At 41.2% G+C, this 24,023-nt stretch overlaps 3 protein-coding genes across 6 annotated transcripts; 1 reads left to right on the top strand and 2 right to left on the bottom strand.

The window, feature by feature from the left end:
• Nucleotides 1-1,886: 1,886 nt before the first annotated feature.
• LOC109630244 (transcription regulator protein BACH1-like) lies at nt 1,887-6,794 on the bottom strand. Its single transcript, XM_020088308.2, has 5 exons — nt 6,598-6,794; nt 5,173-5,430; nt 3,499-4,665; nt 3,206-3,412; nt 1,887-3,050 (listed from the first exon to the last, which is right to left on the bottom strand). Exons 2-5 carry the CDS (start codon nt 5,410-5,412, stop codon nt 2,664-2,666), a joined length of 2,001 nt encoding a protein of 666 aa, XP_019943867.2. The 5' UTR covers nt 5,413-5,430; nt 6,598-6,794; the 3' UTR covers nt 1,887-2,663.
• Nucleotides 6,795-6,824: 30 nt separating this feature from the next.
• Nucleotides 6,825-14,240, bottom strand: usp16 (ubiquitin specific peptidase 16). 4 transcript variants are annotated; one of them, XR_002202774.2, is made up of 19 exons: nt 14,000-14,234; nt 13,749-13,815; nt 13,463-13,659; nt 13,275-13,378; nt 11,892-12,004; nt 11,570-11,796; nt 11,395-11,490; nt 11,165-11,295; nt 10,974-11,061; nt 10,487-10,568; nt 10,262-10,353; nt 10,125-10,178; nt 9,872-10,039; nt 9,092-9,776; nt 8,771-8,865; nt 8,552-8,638; nt 8,293-8,440; nt 7,737-8,212; nt 6,825-7,054 (listed from the first exon to the last, which is right to left on the bottom strand). XR_002202774.2 is itself a non-coding variant. In XM_020088305.2 (18 exons), the coding sequence occupies exons 2-18, from the start codon at nt 13,807-13,809 to the stop codon at nt 8,091-8,093; spliced, it is 2,550 nt and encodes an 849-aa protein (XP_019943864.2). In that variant the 5' UTR covers nt 13,810-13,815; nt 14,000-14,240; the 3' UTR covers nt 6,825-8,090. The 4 variants fall into 4 exon arrangements, 2 of the variants coding, with proteins under 2 accessions (XP_019943864.2, XP_019943865.2); XR_002202776.2 differs by having other exon boundaries at nt 7,983-8,212; XM_020088305.2 differs by having other exon boundaries at nt 6,825-8,212; nt 14,000-14,240.
• A 28-nt stretch (nt 14,241-14,268) lies between these two features.
• Nucleotides 14,269-18,224, top strand: rwdd2b (RWD domain containing 2B). The gene is made up of 5 exons (XM_020088309.2): nt 14,269-14,426; nt 14,908-15,156; nt 15,243-15,310; nt 16,744-17,109; nt 17,220-18,224. The coding sequence occupies exons 2-5, from the start codon at nt 14,944-14,946 to the stop codon at nt 17,470-17,472; spliced, it is 900 nt and encodes a 299-aa protein (XP_019943868.1). The 5' UTR covers nt 14,269-14,426; nt 14,908-14,943; the 3' UTR covers nt 17,473-18,224.
• The last annotated feature ends 5,799 nt before the right edge of the window (nt 18,225-24,023 follow it).

The raw sequence follows: 24,023 nt of genomic DNA, 5'->3' as shown, positions 1-24,023 counted from the left end.
ATATCAAGATAGATACAGAGTTCAAGGGGGCTTTGCATTAATCTCACGTTGTAATGACAGTTTAAGGTTTTGGTATTCTGATGAATTCCAGGATTGGGCTTAAACTGCTTTCATTTTGTTTGCTGGTCTTTAATCTTCTAACCCTGCGTTCTTAATGAGAACTCAGAGCAGGTTTTTAATCTCGCATGAATGAGGCCGCGGATTATGGGCCTCTGACCTTGCCATGCCACACAGCTGCTTCCTCCTCAAATCAAGTCTCTCGTCCTGTGTAGCTTGCAAGAGAGGATAATCTTACTTTTTGAGCTACAATGCTCCAAAATCTGAACTGTGCATAAAAGATGGAAACACCAGCAGCAACTTAATTTTTGTTGGGGGTGGGGGGGATTCAGAAACAGGTCCGACTCGAGAAGCCTTGGTGCGGTTTGGTGTTTGAAGGCTTGGAACCGGAAGCTTTTCTGCAGATGTGTGTCATGGCAGCTTGGATAGATGATATCTGATGTCTGTGGCATTATCTTCTAATCCTTTTGACTTTTAGATGCAGCACTACTTGTAGAGTTAGGGTTGCAGTTTTTTGTGTGCATGTGAACTTCTCAAAGATGAGATTTATTAGTTGCTTCAGGGTTACCGATGTAATTGCCACTTGAGGATGGCGCTCTGAGGAAAAGGCAGGGAGATTGCTTTATATTTCATTGTCCCAAAGTGCTACAGAGAAATTTATAAAAACATCTTGAGAAAATTGTTTTTCAACATTGAAGGGTCTTTTCCCTGACACGGTTGCTCTCTTTAAGTTTGTTAATCACTGGTTGTCTAAGATCTCCACTCTAACGAGAGAGAGCACTTAGACCAGCGTCAGTTATACCGTAGCTTTTTAACCCATACAACTTTAAACTCGCTGGTCATCAGCAGAACACAGAAAATAATCATAAGTAAAAATAATAATTAATCAGACAGTGATTGCCACCATGTTGTGGTGTTTTCCAGTAAATGATGGATATTTGAACAAGGTTTGAAGAATGTAAGTTGCTCTTCAAATCTTGGTTGTTTACAAGAATAAGCAGCGACATTTGCACCCAAAAATAACATTAAGAAACACCTGAAACAGAATGACAATCATTTTTCAAACTGATGAGGATGATGAGCACAAGGTCTTTGGAGAGCAGCCTGACACGTGTCACGTTAGCAGCTAATATGGAGCTTTTGTCAGAAAGGAACATCAGAAATTATTATTAATTTTTTTTTTTTGCATTTACCATAAACATCCAACCTAAACCGCTGTTGCGGTGATGAACAATAACTGTGAAACAAATACTTTCTCAGGAGTCTTACTGTACTTTCCTTGTCCGACAGCGTATAGTTACTATAGATAATGGTTTGATGGCGACCGAAGAGCTGCTGCTTTGTGCTCAATCAGCATCTTTCTAAACCTGAATGTGCAGATTTGCAGATTAAAAAATGAGTTACTTCCTCTGCGGACTACAGGTCCGAACTAAAAGCTGAATTAATGATGCAGCAGGTTACTCATACAAGTTTATTCCGATGAGTTCCATGTCAAGTGAAAACATCTATAGATCTAGTGTTAAACTGACTGATGTGCAACTGTTGAATTTGGACTGAACAGCTTCCTGTTCCTCATTTAGTCCCAACTTCCCTAACTTTTTTCTCCATCTTCTCAGATTTGTTGATTGTGTCATCACTCAAAGTTTAAACAAAGTAAAGAATTAAACTTCCATGAATATTTCTTTATTACGTTTTAATATTCTATTCGATCAAGGATGAACAGAGCTGGCAAGGCAGATGCAGTTGCACTGACATCTACTGTCCAAATTGTGGTACTTCACCTCGTTTGAGTGGACTATATTGTTGCCTCTCAGAAATGAAACGTTGAATGGTAACAAAATGCTGTTTATTTGAAAGTATATGTGAAAGCATTTCTCAAAAAATACTCATACATGCAGACAGAAGTAGACATAAGAGAATGCAGGCTTTGGGTTAATGTGCAACAGTCCTCCAGACAAGAACTAACAAAAACTACCTTTATCTTTCTCTTTTCATATTATACTGCATAAGGCACATTTTTGCATCAAATACCATATTTAAGGTTCCGTTACAAAACTCTGCAACCATTCTATGAATACTGGAGTAAGCTGACAGCTATTCATTTAAACTATACATATTATATTAGCTGTACCGTTTCCTTCAGATTTACGGTAACAAAAGTTCTGTTAGTGCTTTGCATATTAACCGGATGAATAAAACAGTATGTGTGCCAGACCAATTAACTGAGAAACATCTCAAGTCTGCGTGGGTATGAGGAGGAGAGTAGGGTGGGGTTGTGCAAAGAGAATTATTTTCGCATTTAAAACACAGTCAGGTTATGGGTGTCCCTGAGAAACTTAATTAATTAGTCCTGCTAATTTGCTACATCTTGGGAACTACCTGAAAATTGCCTGCACCTTCGAAACGGTGATAAACACTGGGTTTTGTGTGAATTGCATATTAGAAATACAGCAACTGAACGTGACACTTATGCATGTCGAAAAGTTCTTCAGTGAAATACACATGAAAGTGTGTCTTTCCCAAAAGAGGATAACAGTATATACTGAAAGTTCACCTCCTGCCTGTGGCCTTGCATGATCACAATCAACAGAGGGATTTGAGTCCAATTACAAGCTGCTGTTCATGTCCAGACAAGCGTTGAGAAAGGATGCAGGAACAGGACAGCTCTGCGGAGAACCTGCCTCCTTTGTGTGAGTACCAACCTCTGGTGCAGTAGTTTGAACTGAGTCTGCAGGCGTCCCGTCCTGGTCACACTCTGCGGAGCAACTTACCATTTCGATAGTGATGTGGGACTCCTCGTCCTTGACCAAGTGACTCGGAGAGGGGACGGGGAAGTCTGGTGAGGAGAGCTTGGTAAGAAGCTGCAAGTGGTCCTGATCGGAACCAGACTCGATGCTGACACTTTTACACAACCCGCACAGACTCTGACGCATCTCCTCCAGGTTTTGCGCCAGCTCAGTTTGCTCCTGCAGCAGCAGCTCTTTCTCACTTTTCTGTGGAGAGGACAACAATGAAGTAGCCGTCACTTCCTCTACATCTTTTGTTTTGCACAAAAATAATTAAAACCCAATGTCACAAATCACTTATTACTTTAGAGACAGTGAATTCAGAAATATTTTAGACACTGGGCATTGTAAAGGTAACTTACTAATCGTTTGATTTCACATTCTAGATGTTGTATGCTGTCTATTTTTCGCTTTCGGCAACGTTGTGCCGCCACACGGTTTTTGCTTCGTCGACGGACATCATGGACAAACTCCAGCTGATCTGGAGTCAGGTGATGGTTTCTCAGAAGCTGCTGGAAGGCACTCCGGCTCAGTGCTGAGATCTGCTCTACTGGGAATGGGAGCTGAATCTGTAGAGAACAGGTTTAAGATAAATTCATTTTACTAAATATCCATAACTATTAGCAATAACACACTAGTTGCGTATTGCAATGACCTCTGCAGCTCTTTTGTTGTTGGCCTCGGTGTCCCCATCTGTGTCCAGGTCTGAGTCGTCCCCAGAGTTGATTGAGGAGGACATGCACGGGCTCTCCTCTGTCTGTGACAAACTGTCAGTGCGTGGAGCGAGGTCATCACCTGTCCCAAGGTCCCTGAGGAAAGGGCAGTCTCCTGCACTGGAGCTCAAGTCCAGCTGCTTAAGCCAATGAAAGTCTGATGCTTTTGCTAAATTGTTTTGGTCCATGGGATCCAGGGGGAGGGGTTGACCTTGAGACGGGCATAGGTCAGACCAGAATCCTTTTGCCAGATGTTCAGCCACCTCCCTCTCCACACTGCTCCTCTCCCCAAATCCCTCCTCGTGGTTTAAAGCAGTTAGTGCCGGGTCTGAGAGATCACCTGTCAATCTCTGTTCAAGGCCAACCTCACTCGGCTCTAATAACCCACTGCAATTTTCTACCCCTGATGTGTTGATTGGGCACAAACTGGGGTTACAGCTGGTTTCAGCACCGAGTGTCTCAACAGTCTGTTTAACATCTCTGCCTGCTGGCTCACTGAGCTCTGGTGGATCCACATGCCCAGGGGTTGACAGCTCACAGGGTAAGCCACAGTCTGCCAAACTGAACTCACTTTGATTACACACGTCTCCTATCTCTAAAATGTCTCTTTCACAAAACTGAGACGGATGATCTGCTTTGTCGGAGTCTGGGCATGGCAAAGACAACATGGGGCACACTCCATTTGCTGTCAACTCCAGAGATAAGGGGGCCATTTGTGGCCCGCAGTTCTCCAGACAGAGGTTTTCTTCCCCGTTATTCGTCTGACTCTGTGCTGTCTGAGGACACTGTGATGGGAAGACTGATTGCTCATCTCCTTCTGAAGGCACCGAGCTGTGAGGCTCAAATGATTTTGGTTGGCTGCTCTCTACACAGGAGCCAAAACTGGTGCTGGGATCCCGGCTCTTACAGCAGGCTCGACGGCTGACCTCCTCTGAGGTCCTTTTGCCTTCAGAAAACTTTGGGATGAGGAAATCAAAGCACGCTGACTCCAAGTCTTGAAATCCTAAAAACTCAGCACTGCTGTGAATGGCATGAATGTTTTCTTTGGTGAAGAGCAGCTTTGATGTGTAGGCAAATTGGAGCAAAGGTTCAAACCCCTCCACGGTCACCTGTGGACAAAAGATGTACGGCAAATATTTTAAGCGATTAAAAACCATGCAAGTATAAAACATGTGAACAGCTCAAAAAGTCGCAAAGACGATTTCACTTGCAACTGGCTGTATAAAACTAATCATTCTTTAGGGGGCTGACAGATGTACACAATGTCACATACATAGTTATGTATGTATGTGCAGGAGGTAAATCTGACACAAACAAATGTAGCAGCGTCCAGAAGCCATTTTGACCACAGAGTCTGGTGGCTGCTCCTGCACCCTGCATATATAGATATTATATCTTGCTAAATGTCGACATTTTAAATGTATTGGTTTCATGAGAAAGTCCTGTCAAGTACAATCTGCCTTATTTCCTACTCCAACAAATCAGATGACTTATGGATTTGAAATAGAGGAACTGATGCCGACACACATCCGTGAAACAGTTACTAACAATGAATTATAGCACAGACTGCGAAACGTTTGAAGTGTTGTTTCTTTTTCCAAAGTTAAGACACCGACCTCTTCAGGCAAAGTGATGATGGGATTCTGTCTGATGGCACTGGTGACTCGGCTGTGAAAGTATTCACTGCAGGAGGCCAAGACGGAGCAGTGGGCCCGAAAACTCCTGTCCTCCACCACCACCGTCACGTCACACAGGACATCCTGCTGCCTCTGGTCGTTCAGACACGAGAGAACGTGGGCGCTGTGCACTGCCGACTGAAACGTGAACGCTGACATGCGAGGAGCTTGGAGCGACATTGTTCTTACAAGCTCAGCCTGGGTCAGACAATACACAACAGTCAGAATAAACCACGATGTTAAATTTGTCTAAAAGTTGTCAAGATGTATCTGCAAACAATTCTGATTAACTTATTTTTTGGAACAAACCATAGCTCTAGATAAACAGGACACACCTGTCTACTGCTTCTTATATTAATATTTAAAAAAACAATGGTTTAAAGTCAATGGGTCACATGACATGGAAGCTATTGAAATTCTATATTTTTTTTCAGTAGTTTCCATTTCGTAGTAGGAATATTCAAATAAAATAGGAAAATGATTTACTTAATAAAATAATAGTAAAATGGTTTGTATTTACAACAATACAATTCTTAGTAACAATACAATTTATTATACAATTCAGCATTTAAGACACAAAAACATACATACAGGCATATGTTTTAGTAACGTAGGACACTCAAAAAGAGGTATATACTTGTCTGTAGCAATAATAGCGGATATGATTTTTAGTGACCTCATGGTTACATGATGTGGTAAAGATGAAAAACTAAATCAGATTTTTAAAATATTAACATTAACACAAAATATCAAATAGAAAATGGGTCCGCCCAGTGTAAAGTAGGGTTATAATACAACTTCACATTACTTTTAGGCTACAGTAAAATATGATTCTTTAAATATCAGTACTGGTAAAATATTACGACTACAATCTACTAACTCAGCATGTTTGTGTCAGTGGGCCACATGAGATGGAAGCTAATGAAAACGATCTCCTCTTCTTTATTCAGTGAAAACCCTGTGATGCATGAAACTACTTTCTTAAAGTTTGATACCACTTCAGGATTCGCGTCAACACAACGATCAGCATTAGCTCTCAACAGAACTGATGAGTCACTGTAGCCTGGATGAGTTTAATTTCCAACTTGGTCAAGTTTAAAATGCTGACTCATGTTAAGCTCAGCTGGGCCTGGTGGAGAGGCGTGACGTTCCGATATGAGACAGTAAATAAAGACGGGTATCAGCGACACATTCAGAAAGGTTACTGAAGATGATCAGGTGACGTTCGACACGTTTTATCCGAGGGGGGAAGCTTGAGCTAGGCCGGACCGTTAGCTACGAGCACACGGCGCGAGCTTCCTGTCGTCGACTAGAAGTGAAGCAACTTTACAGATAACAGTTTAAAAAGGCCAAATGCTCACTGACCTGCCATGTCAGCCGGACTTTACCGCCACTTGGTAGAAGCGCGTGAAGATGATCATCCGGAATCTAAGCGTTCCTCTGGTCATGTGACAGCCCGGACCAGGAAACGCTGCACCTACTGCGCATGCTCAGTGGCACAGGCCTCAGAGGGCCACAATATTTTATATATTATATATTACAACTATATTTCTATGAAGTCTATAGCCACAAGATAAGAAAGTAAACATGCCTCATTTGTAAGCTTTTAATTACATGACATTTATTTTTCCTTTTAAAAAAATGGCATATAAATATTATTCTTTAGACAAATCCTTCTCCTCTTGCTTCCTGAAACTGAAATCCATCATCTGTTCACAGTCCATCTTGACTTGCATGTCGCTCATTGTCCTTTTTCAATAGTCGTCGTGAGAAACAGAGCAGCTGTCCCAATGTTCGATTCCCGGGACACTGCACGACACTGCTGGGGAGGAAAAAATGTCAACACGTGTCAAATGTGTTCCGAGTTAGTTTGATTTCATCACTGCCCAGTTTGGGTCGAGAGCAAAATGAGGAGCATCCACTTTTAGAACAGCTCTGGTTCAGGCAGAAAATTCCTCAGTTCATTTTCTCCACTGACGTTTCAGAAAATCCTGATTTAAGAGTTTTAAAGGTCCAGTGTGTAAGATCTGGGTTAAAGGAATTTTTGGGCAGAAATTGAATATAAAACAATCCTAGTTTTTCAATGGTGTGTTCCAACTAAATTGTATAAATTGTTGTTTTCTTTATCATAGAGTGGGCCCTTTAAATCTAAAAACTTTATATTTTCATGGAGGAGGGGGTCCTCTCTGCAGAGTCCGCCATGTTTTTTTTCTGTCGTCCAAACAGGACAAACTAAAACCGTTTGAGTTTTCATGACAACTGAAGTTCACCACATGTTCTCCTTCATGTTGGCAGGGTGAGATGAGGAGTATTAAGCTGCAACATGACACTTCACCTCTGGATGTCACTAAATTCTATACACTGAGCCTTTAGGTCTGGAAATGAATCGTGACCATAAAATACCTGATTCTGAGCAAAATAAAATGATTGAAATATGAAAAAAACAAGGATGCACTGAGTAAAGGAACCACGCATCCCAGAAACCATTGCTATTTTGTATTTACATTTTCTTGGCAACAGCTGGTTCCACCAATCGAGGATGTTGCCATCAGACCTGAGGATTGTGGGTAGTGAAGTATTTCTTATGATATAGCAAATAAAACACAGTTAATATCATACGTACTTGAGGCTAATACATGAGCATATAACATATTTTTCACAATCTCAAACCGTGGTAAGTCTACACTTGATGGTTACAATATTATGGTTCATAATCAAACAGTATTCGGGAAATTAAATGGGATTTTTACTTCCGGAACCAGAACCGTTGAGCTCTATTGGTCATCTGTGGAAACTGGAGCAGCAGCAGCAGAATTGGCTTTTTTTTTAGATTTCCTGAGTAGAGAGGCACGGTTTGATCAGAGGATCCTTTCGTAGAAGAGGAGGTAGGCTTGGCAACTCTGCACTTTACTCTCGCTCACAGGCTGAACACTCGTGTCGCTGATATGGAACCAGGATCCTGTGGGTGGCTCCACATCTCCTGCAGAGAAGCAACGAGTCAGTGGACGGATGTGTAAAAAATAACAAGCAAATTGTTTGTCCGTTTGTTGTCACACCTACCATCTGCTGCAAATCCGTTGGATGTGGGTTTAGGGCCATCAGGTCGTACTTTCACGTAGGCTGTGTAATGCCCGGACCTCATTGTTCCACTGTGCTCTACGATACCATATAAACTATACAGAATCTGAGTATCCCCTTCCATCACGTTCTGTATGGAAACAACTTTTTGTTAGTGCTCTAAAATACAAGAAAGATACAATTATACAAATGTCAATTTGAGTATTTGTGTACAATAAAAGCCATTCACTGCTATATTTACCTTGCATTTGACCACACAGAAAGACGCTAAATCCAGTATTAGAGGGAATTGGACATGTCGGTTCACCTTACAAATACTGTGTCCACTCTACAGGAAAACAAAAGCGGTTAAAAATCGCATAAATGAGTGATTCAGTGCCTTACAAAAGACTAAATTAAACTAAAATAACAAGTGAATCCAAGGCATCAAAATGCAAAACATTTTCTTCACCTGTCTTACCTGTTTAAATCTCTTCATGTGAAGGGTAAGTACTGGTGGGGGAGAAGATATCAGCATTTGCTTCAAGGCGTCGGTGTACACATTATTCTTGGATCCTTAACAAAGCACACATAAAGAAAACAGATTTTTTAATATCTTGAAATGCAAAAGGGAGAAGAAGAGGCAGCAAAATACACTAAAAGAAAAGGATACACAATTTGAACTGGTGGATTTGTGATAATGCACTGGCCCACATCCACAAGTTTACGAGTTTGTACAATATCAAGGATTTAAAAGCATCGACCATACGTCACATGTGTTCATGAGAGAAATTCCACATACCTCCAGCGTTGTCTTTGTTCCCCCGTTGTTTAGTGCAGGTGACACACAACAGGCTGTTGTTCTGCGTGAGGGTTTCCACTTCTGTGAACTGAAACAGGCATGACTGCACCGAACAGTCCGTCTTCTCGGGGGACGTTCTGGAAGCCAGCGTGTGGAAGGCCAGCTCTGGGTCCTGGTTTACAACAGTGTACTCTCTACCTTCCAGTGGCTCATCTTCAGCCTCCATGCTTTGTTCCGCAGCATCCGAGTCCTGTATGAAGGCCTCATCGAGAGTTACTTTCTCCATTTCATTCACCAGCGCGGTATCTTCCTCTGCCTCTTGTGCCGTGTCAGATATGTTGCCTTCATCCAGGACGCCGTCCTTTGAGTCCTGGTTCTTCGATAAGACTGTAAACCGGTTGCTGACAGATGAAGTAGCTGATGAGTCCGTTTCGGAATCCTCGCCCTCCTCTTGTTTTTCATTCTCAGCCTGGACCGTGTCATGGTCCTGTGCACCCAGGTCAGCGGCAGTGATTTGTGCAGGGTCTCCCTCACTCGGCGGGGCTTCTTCTTCTTCGTGTGTCTCAGTGTCAACATTTTTCCCTTCATCTGCAGAAGGATCCGTGGGTTGGTTCTCTGCAAGGCTCGGAGAAGGGAGGTTATCTAAAGTGACTCTGCCCTCAAACTTCTGCTGCCTCTTTTGCTGCTGTAATCAAAGACAAGGTTGTTCAGTTCATTCTGCGCAATGTTTCCATCCATCAAGTGGACGCCAGATCCATTTGCGCACATTCACTGACGTACCTTAGCTTGCTTCTTTGCCTGCTTCTTGGCCTTCTTCTGATGGTACTTGCTACCACCCCCGCCGGTAACGTTATCGTCTCCGTTGGTCAGAGCGGGGCTGACTCCGTCATCCTGGCTCAACTCACTGGTCTTTTGAAAGACTTTTTTCAGGTTCTTCTTTTTAAATGCCTGTAAGATGTAGTCATAATGACGCACATGCATTTAACTCGCATATAATATGGAAAACAAACACACTGACTACTAAGGGTCTTACCTCGTCAGAAATGGGAAGAGAAAGATCCAAAAACATTTCTGTTACTACAGAAACCTGCAGGTGCAAAGTAGTGGCTATTAGGCTTCACACTGACACAACACTGACAAGTTATCATAAAGGTTTTCAACAGTACATACCGTTTTACACTGCTGACACATTATGGTACTGGTCAACTCCCCACCAAAAACGTGGTCGACGAAATTTTGTGGAAACCCATTTTTCTCGTACTCTGAAATCAGAACTTCACTGTCAGAGCGCCACATTTAATTATAAGGTGAACTAAAACATTCTATGCTAGGATGCAACACGTTTCTCACTTAACAGCAACCACAATATGTTTATTTTAAATCCCAGTGACTTACCTTTAACTAAGGTTTTCAGCTGCTCATCATCGGTGCTTTTCTTCGATTGTTTGAATGCCTCCACGATCCCTGTGCTTACTCTCTGCAGAGGCAGACCATGTTTGAATGTCAAGTATAAAAACACAAACCATTTGATAAATCACAAATTCACAGAATATCAACAATTTCTGCCTCTTTACACTAATAAATCCTCCACTCGTGAAAATTACACAAACTATCAGGGGAGGCTAAATCTTTAACATCTTTCAATCTGAAGGAAAAAGAAATCTGGCAACATATCTTTGCATTTCATGAATAATTCAATGTGCTAAATTTGTGATTAAGTTTAGAGTCTCAATGAATTACTGCCAATAAGCTAGAATAAGCGATGTAGATTTATTACAAGGTTTTCACTGCCGTACAGTTCCACAGTCAAATCAACACACATGGACAGCAACAGTGTAAAACATTTGTGATATATGCTCTAAACTGGATGTATATACTGTACCTTATGCTCCTCAGCTCGCATCCCATCCAGAAGGTAGCGCAGCAGCTCCTGGCTGTCTTGCTGCTGGAACCCTTTGAATCTGGGAGCCCTGCAGGAAAGAGACGAGATGATGAATGACACTTGATGCAGCGATGACAGGAAGAAACTTCTCAGCACATCCAAGTTCCACCTCAATCTGTCGTCACGCTCACTTTTTACAAACTTGAGTGAATAACTCCTGCGGTGTCACCACACCCCTCTTGGATTCCTGGATCTCATTAAGTAGTCGACACATAGCCAGAGTCAGGGATCCCGGCTGAGCCAACTGTACCGTGACAGGCTCCTGCAATCAAAATAAGCTTTTAAGTAACAAAAGCTGTATATTAGGAACGATACAGCTACTGTTTCAACAGTTCAAAACAAACACTTGAAGAATACACACCAGATCTGAGGAGGCACCGGGTGTAATGTCAAGACTCATTTTCTCTTCTTCCACTTTGTTGAGCGTCTGTCTCAAAAGCGTTGTTTGAGAGAGATTCTAGAAAAGACAATGACAAAATGAATAATGACTCCAGAACATCTCTCACTTTAAACCAGTACCGACAGCCCAATCCTACCTGAATGACGGCATTAAAGAAGCACGTATTTCCCAGGTTGCTCAGCCCCTTTACTGAAACACCACCTTTGTCTTCAGTTGTGCTGGACTTTTTCCCAACACTCTCCTTCTTGGTGTTTCTCTTCTGATGCTGCTTGTTTTCTTTGTCCTCTGTGTCCTCACTTTCCACTGCTGTGACAGTGTCTGTCTGCTGCTGTACTTCCAACAAGATGTCTTCCTCTTTCACTCCTAAATAACAAAACGTGTCAAAGTGGACATTCAAATAAGATGTTTTCATTAAAAAAAACGTCAAGAGTGATCATACACTTCTCACTAGTACTTACTTTTCTGTGGTCTCTTTAGGGGTTCTGCAGAAGTTTGCTTTTGTAGGTTGGTCACCAGCTGAGACAAATGCCCAGTTCTGGAGTACTGCACTTCGTCGTCGCATATATAACACCTGCAGGGTTGACGGCACATGAGAAAAGGAGCATTTAGTTTTCATTTCAAACAATATCCAGTAGTTCAGTAAGTAAATCAGACCACTGCAGTTTTTATAGAGCTGGAGATTAAATACGATTTAAATCCAACACACATATTCTGAAAATATGATCGCTTGTCATCTGGTTTATTTTAGAATTTTTCTATATCTACAATATTTCGTTTTCTGACTAATTACATTTTATAGAAGAATAATAAGATAAAATGCAGTTCCTTCTCTGTGGCAAAAGTTTCTGTACTTTCATTGTAGGCCACATTTACAAATTGAATCGACCGCACATAGACGTTTGGAAACACCAGCACTCTTCTGAGAGTTGGAAGCCGAGCCAAACTGAGCGACCTGGCAAGAAGGGCCTTTGTCAGGGGGGTGACAAACAACCAGTCGATCTGACAGGGCTGCAGACGTTCTCTGAAGAAAGTCTACTTGTATTGGGCCAGATTGCTCATCACCCGGGTAAAACAACTGAGAAGCCTGGTGGTGGCAGCATCATGCCACAAAGGTTATTTTCAGTGGTAGGGACAGAAGAGACAAACACTGAGAGGTTCTTGAAGAAAACCTGCTCCAGAGTTCACCTTTCAGCATTATACTCATCCAAAGCAAGTCTCTGAGCATCCTGTATGACCAAAGCCCTGACTTAAACCCAACAGAACATCTGTGGAGTGACCTAAAGACTAAAGACAGACTTACCCAAAAACATCTGTGCTGTAATTCCCTGCCAAAGAGGCTTCTACAAATACAAAGTACTAAACTGTCGGCCAAAATACTTAAAGGTTCAGTGTGTAGATTTTATCTAGAGGTGAAGTGTCATGTTGCAGCTGAAAACCCCTCACCTCACCCTCCCCTTCCCAACATGAGAGAGAACCTGTGGTGAACTTCAGTTGTCATGAAAACTCAAAAGGTTTTAGTTTGTCCTGTTTGGACGACAGTGAACAAGAAAACAACAATTCATACAATTTAGATGAAACACACCAGTAAAAAAACATCAATAGGATTATTATATGTTCAATTTCTGCCAAAAATTCCTTTCACATAAATCTTACACACTGAACCTTGAACAGATATTTTATTATTATTTACCGAAACTTCTATGAGTAGGCTTCCACTCTCATTATGGGTCAATTTCATTCATTCGTGATTTCTTCTCCATCATAATACTGCGTGAAAGAAGAACTATTTCCTGAAGCCCCTGTGCGCCCCCATGAATCACACATCACAGCAACATACTGACCACACGCTCCAGTTGTCCAAGCTGACCACCAAGCAATGTGGATCTGACCGAGGAGTCTCATAGTGTTTGATGGCGTGCTGGTTCTCAGAGTGTCGCCCACAGCCCTGGTAGAGAAGAGGATGATGGTAGTTTAGGTAGAAAAAATTAAAATCTAACATCTGAAGAGTGAACAGGTTGAGTTAACTCACTCTGTGGCCGCATTTCAAACACATCCAAACGGCTGCGGTTTCATTTTCCTCTTCAGACTCCTGTGGCTGGTTAATGTCAGTGTTTTCTTTATTTTCTTCGTGCTTACAATCCTGGCAACTGGTCCAATCGGAACTACCTGAAAGCTTCTTGAGAAGAGTTTGGTCTGATCCTTTCTTGATGTGCCTGCAGTTTGGACCTGCTCACAACAGTCAAACAGGATTGGAGAAAGTCAGCCTGGGCCCTGTTACATGTTGTCCAACACCAGGAAGATGAAGGTGTATTTACCTGTCAGGTCGATGTCGTCGTCCTCTCTGGAGCTTTTGTCCTTCGCCCGTTTCTTTCCCATTGTCCCCTGAACACAATCCACACATACATCAATTAAAAAAAAAAAATCACACAGCAGCCACACGAGCTAACGCTTGATTCGGCAAATCAGGCTGCAACCCAGCTTTAGCACCGGTCCTGTTTCCCAGGAAACCACCGGACATTCAAACATTGAACCCACAGTGACCAACGCCGCGGTCCGGTCAACTTACTGTCACAGCCGGAGCCGCAAAACCCTGCACGATCGCCGGTTCCGTTAACTTTGCGAGGATGGATTCTCTGACACGAACATACTTTGACTCGGTTTGTCGATGACAGCGATCTAACGGGAGGAAAGGGAATCCACAACGTTTTACAGTGACACAAACAGAATCTCCCCTCACTGATCCCGGCGGAAAAACCCCAGCTGACACATGCAGGCAACGGAAGTGGGACGGTTCCACTGTTTTTACCGTCCGGTACGCACGTTTCCTGTGTGCGTCGTTTGGATGGTTCCGAGTTGAAACAAGTTTAGATCGCTAGCTAGTGTAACGTGGACGTAGCAGAACTGCTGTGAAGTTGAATCCGATTCATTTCTAATCACTGGTTATATAAGTCTTCCATTGTCTTCTCAGACCTGACAACACGATCGATAGTGAGGTAAATCTTAATTGTCTTTTGTCAGTGTTGATTTATTTGTTGTTAGCTGTCATTAGTTTGTCTGCTAGTATTTATTAGTTTGTTTTCATGCTTTGGTTTGGTTTTTGGTTTATGAGTTTGTTTGCTAGCAATTCTTAATTTGGTTGCTAGCATGCATTAGTTTGGTGTGCTAGCATTTATCACTCAGTTTGGTTTGTTTGCTAACATTTCCTAGTTTGTTAGCATTTATTATTTTGTTTGCATGTTTTAGTTTGGTTACTAGCATTTGTTAGTTTTTTTGCATGCATTAGTTTGTTTGTATTTATCAGTTTATTTGCTTGTTTTCATGCATTGGTTTGGTTGCTTGCATGTATTTGTTTGTTTGTATATATTGGTTGGTTTGCAAGTTCAATCTTATGCAGCATGTTGTTCATTTAAGGACTACATCCCTAACTGTGGGCAAACCATGTGTTTGATTGCTTTATCTTTAAATGCATTGTAGCAGTGGAGGTGGTAGCTCTCGCTCGCCTCCATCAACATGCTGTACGTGGAGTGGGCTGAGGCTCAGCTCGCAGAGATCGAGCTGCTGACCAGCATGTTTCCCACCATGGAGGAGCTGGAGCTCACAGACCAGCTGGCAGCGGCTGAGCTCAGGGACTTTGTGGAGGGGTCGGCCTCAGCACACAGCCCTCCTGCGCTCAGACCCCAGTTTCTCATCAAACAGAGGCTGGACACTGCAAACACGGGCATGGTAACCTTACCACACTGTCATGGTTCGTGACTGAGAATCATCTATGTCGGGATATATGATCATTTTCTTTTCCTTGCTCCTTTCAGACAGATGTCACTCTGTCCTGTGCTTATCCATCTGAATATCCCAGTGTGTTACCAGAGATAACAGTCCGGTAAGAAGATATCATCTTGTAGATTGCAGATAATTGTACATTTTGAAAGCTAAATCTTGTAAAACAGCAACATGAGATAAGATGAGATAATCCTTTATTGGTTCCCAGGGGCGGTATTCAGGGATTACAGCTACCCAAGTACAGAATAAATACAGATGATAATAATAACTGAATATAGGGGGGAAAAAAGAACAATTAACATAAAAGCAAGGACTAGTACAACTGTGCACAAAAATTAAGGCTGTCAATACATCTGTGCGACGTGATTAAGCTAGTTGAATGTGTGCATGCTTTTCAAGAGAGAAATATTTACATCTAGGCAATTCAAGTCAGATTTATTTATATGTCATACTAAAACAATATGAGTCAAAGTACTTTACCATCAAGGCAAAGGAAGACTAATAGAAGTCTTCATAAAACTAATATGTAGCAAACTGGAAAAATCTAAATCAGTGCAAGAGAATGAAATAAAGAACATAAGGAAACAGAAGAATGTGGCTCAAAGTGTTTTGAAATGTCAAGTTAATTCCATCAATTGTTCTTTCTGAGAAAGCGCCACAAAAGCAAGATTCTCTTTAAAACGATAGATTGCAAAACTCGATTGGTCTTTCTGGTTCATGATGCTTTTAGTATGATGATCATCAGTCAGAGTTTTAAGCATTTTAATCTCTCGACAAGCCTATAAAAAGGCCTATCCCTGTCTTGTCTTTTGTTTGGTTTAGTTTGGTATTTCACTGTGTTGTTTTATTTTAGAATAAATCATCTTATTTAGTCATTTTAATATGCCAATTTCTTAAAAATGTTTTGTATAACTAAATCTGTACTTGCTCACAAAAAGAAGCCAAGGATGGCTGTGCCATTATTGTAGTCTAATGTGTAAATGAAATGATTTAAAGCGGCATAGATTAGCAACCATCTATGCAGCAGAATGTGATTATAGGTCATTTTCTGCTGTTATAGCATTATTGGAGGTTAAGAAAGCTGCTGTATGTGACTACTTTATGTTTTTAATCCACAAATTTGACACACATGTTTTTTAGAAAAACCCCATGGAAAAGCTGCTAAAGGATATATCAATGTATCAACCTCTATCAATGACAAAAGTAGCCTTGGAGGATAAATCACAGGATCGTCTGCTGTCCGCTTTAATCAGGTGGCCCATAACTGAGACAAACAACCCCATCACGTTGTCACAGTAAAAATGAGTAAACCCGTGGGCTTGAGAAGAAATGTTGGAGCGAGCAGATGCGTGTATCACAATGCAAAGTACTGCAGCAGCATTAAAAGAGAAATATATTTCATTTATTTAGAAAACTAACAAGATAATTTTCTGTTGTTTCGTAATACAGATGTTATCTTCCTCAAAATGTCCATGAGAGTTTTTTGGTCTCAAGGACGGGATTGTCTCTGAATTCTTCTTATTTGTGCTGTAGGTGTGCTGGTCTCAGTAGGGCCCAGCAGACGCAGCTGCACGCAGCTCTCAATGCGTACCTCATGGAAAACTGCCTGGGGGAAGTGTGTGTGCTCTCTGCAGTGGACTGGGTGAAAGACAACCTGCCGCTCTTCATTAGTAAGAGTTTAACGGCAGCAACAGCCCCAAAGAAAGAGTCGTCTCCACAGGCTGAGGAAGTGTTCACCCGTCTGTGGATCTACAGCCACCACATCTACAACAAGACAAAGAGGAAGAGCATCCTGGAGTGGTCCAAGGAGCTCGGCCTGTCAGGATTTAGCATGCCTGGGAAGCCTGGAATTGTGTGTGTGGAAGGTCCTCAGTCGGCCTGCGAGGAGTTCTGGTCCAGGTACCTTCAGTGATGTTATTTTTAGCCTCTGACGTTGCATCCAAAAGCTTTGCTGAGGTGTGAGGTTTATAATTTTTCTAATCTTTTTTAAATTTTTTTCCACATTTTAGAGTGAAGGTTCTGACATGGAAGAAGATCATGATTCGACATAGGGAGGATATTCCCCTCGATCGTCAGTGCAAGGACAGCAGGACTGTGGAAGGTGTCGAATCCTTGCGCAAATTCACAGGCTTTGAAGAGGCAATGTTTGACCCCCATGGGAACAGAGGAAATCACATGGACCTTGGGCAACTCTACCAGTTCTTAAACGAGAAAGGCTGTTGTGACGTCTTTCAGATATATTTTGGCATTGAAGGGAGGTAGGGGTCAAACTTGGAGACTAACTAACCTCTCCTGAAAATTGCATTTGCAATTGGTCATCTGGTTTTATGTTTGTTACGTGCTCACAAATGGATCGTGAGCACATGGTCACATGTGCCTGATAAACTGAAATAAATGAACAACCTTTTTATGGAAGTTGCTCAGCTGTTCCACCGGGGACCTCATTGGAATAAAAGACAGAAACAACATTTCTGCAATTCTGAGACACACAGTTCCTGCTCTTTGCAGCTAATAGGCATATTTTTCAAAAAGAAGCATTAAAAAGATGTTTACCTGAGTATTTTCTCAAGGACCTCAGTTAAATTTGCAATTTTAATACTCCTATGTGCCACAGATCACATCTAGCCCTAGGTGTTTCTCCCCTCAAACGGCACCACTGTGTATTGCTACCAGGCTATTATAGGATTTTCAGGTCTGATACTGCATTAATAATTGGACAACATAGTCAACAATGTGCCGGGTATCTGTTTATGAAATCTGTTGATTTTCTTTCTTCTTATGAATAATAGATAAAACACATCCGTGGAAAGCCTTTCTCCAATTTTCTTGGAACGATTATCTGATGAATTGCGGGTAATTGTGTATTACACTCAAGCAATTAAAACATCTGGTTATTGAACATGAATCTTAGGACTGAAATGAAAAACATCCATATTGACTTATGTTGTTTTTGTTCCTCTGGGATTCAATATACATTTTATATCATCCTATTAAATGTATGTTATTTATGGATATTTTATATGTGGTTTTATTTGCAAATTGCACTGCATACATTCACTTGGCATGGACTCGTACACTGTATCTTTGAAAGGCTATTATCACATCATACCTTTGTCACATATATGTAACTTTACAAGACTTGTTAGATAAGGGATAGTATTGCATAATATACTGTTTATTCCAATGCTGTGGAAATACCACTCGGTATTAATTATCTTTGAACCCTGACAACATTTCAGAGTTCAGACTTCGTTAGAAATTTACTGAGCAAAGAATCAGCATATTATACTTTGCAGTATGACTCATCCTGTATATAGAGTTTTTATTAAAAGAAAATAATAGTTGCAGGTATTGTATTGGACTTACTTGACAACTTGCTTGCCAGCAGATGGCAGCATTATATTATCAAAGTTGGAAAGTATGAAAAGTTATCTGATTTCAAAACTAATACATTGCATAACCTCAATGACCTCTATAAACCAAAAATAAAATGTGTGTATATATATATATATATATATATATATGGCAACAATGATTTTGAATTTACAAATCCAATGTTATTTGGATCAAACATGAGTATTGTGATTTTCAGGAAATATATTTAACTGTCATGAATTTACCATAAAGATTTAAAGGTATGGACTCATCACAGGAACCTTCTTCAGGTCCAGCTCCTCCCCACAGACTCGATACTCTTACATCAGAATCTTTCTAATCTTTGTTGTTGGGGTTGTCAAGAAATCTGGTTTCACATGAATCACAAAGAATGTCTCTTTTCCAAATCTAAATATCACCTGCCATGATTTAATGTAACGCCATGCATCGTTTCATAATAGCTTTATTATAGCAATGACCAGTGGAGTATGAATTTCCACATTTGGAATAAATCACTTGTAAAGGCTCTTTCAGCAGAGACAGAAACGTATTTGCTTCACACCTTTAATTTGTTTCATTCCACGCACAGACGACTTTCACGATGCTTCATTGATTTTCTCCGTCATTATTTCTGGTGAATCTGTTTACTCCTCAGCTACCACAACTGTACAGCAGTGGACAAACAGAGGAGCAGACAATGAATATGTGACTTATGGCTGACTAGAAAATACTAAAGTGCTCTTTTTAGTCAATGAGTGACAGTCTCTGCAGTAAGTGAAGTGATGAGCAGCACTTGTGATGTTCCGGCATTCGATCCCGACATCCGAAAATAACATTCTAACTAATGAATTTGTGCCTTGAGGTATGACTGTGAAACACCAAGTGGAAAACGGCTGCGTATTTTAGTCAGAGCAAACTGCTCCCTGCACCCGACGTTCTCGCCTCACATCCACCTGTCAGATGAAACCACTACTAGAAACACCGCATGCTTCCAGTGGCTTTTACCTCCATTGTTAACTGTACAGATCTTTAAGCAATGAAGCAGTGTTATTGACCTGCACTGCAGCTGTAGCCGTGGTGCAAGTAATTACAACTTCTTCTGGTCAATACACCATAACAGGTCAAGTGTGGACCACTTCTTGGCAGCCATATTATCTTCTTTGTTATTGTAACGGACCTTTAGCTTCTGATCTCTCTCTGATCATCCGTACTTGCATGGGAGACCATGACAGAGAGAGCAGGGGGTTAATTCGCTCTGTTTTCTTTTAACACCAACAAACAAAAAACTATCTGTAAAAGCATATTCATATATTTTCGTAGCTAATTCTTTGCGTGAGACATATAATCCACATATAAGTTTTCCCTGTCCTTTAGTGTGTCACATGGTGTTTTGTGTATGTGAAAGTTAAAAACCACAAAGTCCGCACTGGAGTGAGCTCCTCTCCTCCACAGGAAACACTGAAGCTACTGAAACGCCACATCAAACCATCTGATACTTCCAGGAAATCGTGATTTCACATGACATCTCAAGGCACCGTATTTGCATGATGTAATTGGCAACGGCAGGTAAAGCAAAAGCAGAGGCCGACATTTTGAAGTGGTTGGCCAATTTGAGCAGACTGGGCTTAATTGGCTTAAAGAGACAGAAGTGAGACAAGTGTTTCTGACAGAGGCTGAAAAAGAGGAGCTGCAGCGATGAGGAAAGTCATATGTTTAGAGCATGAAAACATTTTGAAATGAAAACTGTCCTTTAAAACCGTGTGACCAGTTTGTTTCGATGAGTTTCACTGATACGGACATTAATGCTCTTAAAGCTGAGAGTCAGCACTAAGTCATTATTTCATTTTTGAAGTGCAGAAAACAAAACAATGCAAAATGTCACCGTCACTCTCCTTCAACTTCACTGACAGTTTTAGATAAGTGTGATGATTACGCTGCCCACTTGGACACAAAGCGAGTTTGGGCTCAACATCAAGGAGGCGACTGTGCAGATCAAGGTTCTGTTCGTTGTGAAGTTTTTTATTTATTTTGTAATTTACCTCCTTTCACCTGCTTCACGTTGCTTCATTGTTCTGTGACATTTTCATATTTTAACGTAATTGAAAGTGGGGAAGCGGACCTTGATTACCATCATACTCTGCTCTGTACTGAAGGTGACACCGTGTAGTTTACTCATCTGAAAAATACATCAGATTATGAATCAACTGACGTTTCTGTTGGAGACTTTCACCCACTGACAATTTCAATTCAATTCAATTCAATTTTATTTATATAGCGCCAATTCATAATTTACATTATCTCAAGGCACTTTACATTTAAAGGTCAAGACCTTAAAACAATATTAATGTAGAGAAACCCAACAGTTCCCACAATGAGCAAGCACAGGCGACTGTGGAGAGGAAAAACTCCCTCATTAACAGGGAGAAACCTCTGGCAGAACCAGGCTCAATGTGGGCGGTCATCGGCCTCGACCGGTTGGGGTGAGGAAAGAAAAGTAAGGGGGGAGGAAAGGAGAGATGGGTGGAAAGCGGGGGAGAGAAGAGAGAGATGAGGTGGAGAGAGAGAGACCGGGAACAACTTGGCACCATCAGTATCAAGGCTGACTATAACAATAACTAAATAAATAATGATGACAATGGTGATGGTAGTCGTTGTTGTCCTGCAGTCCCGGTGACGGAGTTATCTGAAACGAGATGGAGAGAAGAGCCAGAGGGACTATGGGAGGACAAAGTGACACTTTGACATGATGACATGTTAAAACTAATAAATAAATAAATAAACAGGTGTGAGGGGGCAGAGAGACAGAGGGAAGTGAAGAAGTGCTCAGTGCATGATGGGAGTTCCCCCAGCAGTCTAAACCTATAGCAGCACAACTAAGGGATGGTTCAGGACTCACCTGATCCAGAACTAACTATAAGCTTTGTCAAAGAGGAAGGTTTTTAGTTTTACTTTAAATGCTGGGACAGTGTCTGCCTCCCGAACCCAGAGTGGGAGCTGGTTCCACAGGAGAGGAGCCTGGTAGCTAAATGTTCTACCTCCTGCTCTACTCTTACAGACTCTTGGAACCACTAGAGAGCCTGTGTTTTGGGAACGAAGTGATCTACTTGGATAATAAGGTGTTATCAGCTCTTTGATATATGAGGGGCCGTGATTGTTGAGGGCTTTAAATGTGAGGAGCAGGATCTTGAATTCTATTCTAAATTTTACAGGGAGCCAATGTAAGGAAGCTAAGACAGGAGTGATATGATCTCTCCTTCTAGTTCCTGTCAGCACTCGTGCTGCAGCATTTTGGACCAACTGGAGACTTTTATCAGTCTTCATGGAGCATCCTGCAAATAGAGAGTTGCAGTAATCTAATCTAGAGGTTACAAACGCGTGGACTAGACAACATCCCTGGAATCTCCTGATTCTAGTTATAAGGCTCATCTTCCATATTGACTTTCTGCAGATGAATTCACGGCCAGTGTTTGATGCAATGAGGTATCGATCAAAAGCCAAATGTGTAGCCTTGAATTAATGAGACCATACAGTGTAACCATCCAAATACTGTACTTTTTTTTAAATTATGTTTTTCTTGGGAGCAGTGCATGATGCATAGCAGCTATAGCTGCACTCAGCCTAAATGGGTTAGACTTCAAAGAGAAGAAAATGTTTTCCAGTCTTTTCTGTTGTTTGCCCTACTTGGTCCTTCACCATATTATCCCCCCATTATAGGGATACCTTAAAGATACAGAGTAAACAGGATCTGCAGTAAATGCAAAGTAAATGGCTTAGAAAATAATGTCTGTAGAAATCATCTGTTATCCCTCGTTCTCAAAGCCCATTTTTGCGACTCCTCATGAAAATCATTTTTACATTAAACTTCATTCACACATGATTTGCTGGTGTTTTTCTTTCCTTTTCTTCATCATTTTAGACAATAACTGAATTATGTAGGTCTATTGGACTGGTGATGCATATAATTGAATTAGTTTTGAACGTCATGGTGAGGTATTTTAACACAGGGATTTCATCATGTTCCTATAGCAAGCTCTCTGTCGCAGAGCCAAGCCAATATGAATTTTATTGTTTTGAATTACTTGAAGCTGCAAACATTTAACACAAGAGGTTTCTTCGAGTATTATGATGGAGAGGTGACAAATCTAAATATGCTTGGAAAGAACTTCACAGTCCTTAAAAAGAAGCAGACACTTCATTCCATTGCTTAATATAATAGAAATAAAACACAAACCAAAGTGTGAAGAATCCTCCTGGATAAGCAGTAATGTTTCTAAGGTGCAGCACAGTTGTACTCCCCCTCGAGTTAATTGCAGCATTGGCTGTAATGTGATGCATTAGCGGTGGTGACAAGCAGTTAATTATAGTTATAATAATATATAACCCCCTACTGCAGCTAGTCATGTGCACAATCTTTCATTTTATTTTGTGAGATACTTTCATAAAACATGCACACAGGCAGTGGATTGAATGCATGAGGAATGTATTTATATCCATCGGTCAACTTTGTTTTTAAAGGTAAATCTATCAAAATTTCACAGGACTTTCCCTTTCTGGGCGTATCAGTCCATTAATTCTCCATGTACATCTTGACAATCAAAGCAATTAAAAACACAATCAGTTGTGTTTCCGAGCACTCAGTGGAAACTTGGCTGGCCGACTCTTTAGGATTCTGGACCTTCTCTCAGGATGACCCCTCAAGGTGAACTGTTGTATGGCTGTCCATCCCATGAATACTAAATATGGCTGAATTAAACATTTTGTCTCTTCTCACTACTATTGAATCAGTTGTCTTACTGAGCTGTCTGTCTGGTGTAATCCCCAAGCATCGCCATCCCACTGACTGGCATTATAAAGACAACTGGTACACGTCTCTGGAAGGATTCAGGTAGGGGCTTCCCCACTGATCCTTCCCCTCTTTTAGAAAGAAAAGCTTTCAGCTCTTTACCAACTACAACCCTATAAGTTCCCTTCTCATTCATTCATCAAGATAAAGATGTATTTTAGCCTTTAAAATAGTTAAGGTTTCCTTTATTTACAGTTAAATACATCAGGAGGACAATGACTGGACAAGACTGTGTTCTGAAATATCCCATGTATTTGGTGCACAACAAGTAAAGGCATACCCCCCAGGTCCAGCATAAACTTGAAACACTAGACGGTTAGTAGTGCAAGTCTGGTAGGGTACAGTGTTCACTCCAATATGATGTTGCATGCTCAGTCAGTGATTTATGGATGAAAACATGCATGTGATTGCACCAGAGCGCACAAACCAGCTTTGGAATGCAGAATGTGTTCGTGAATGTCAAAGGGATCTCTGGTATAATGCAGCTCTGAAAATGATATCGCCATAATCTGGGGTCGATGGAAAGATTCCCTCATTTTTAAATATCCTGGATGTGTTCGTGTTAGATAGTCTGATTTATCTTTCTGCTGTTTGG

The sequence above is a fragment of the Paralichthys olivaceus genome, chromosome 11 (genome assembly GCF_024713975.1).
Source record: "Paralichthys olivaceus isolate ysfri-2021 chromosome 11, ASM2471397v2, whole genome shotgun sequence".
Lineage (NCBI taxonomy): Eukaryota > Metazoa > Chordata > Actinopteri > Pleuronectiformes > Paralichthyidae > Paralichthys > Paralichthys olivaceus.
This window is presented reverse-complemented; position numbering and strand designations above follow the sequence as displayed.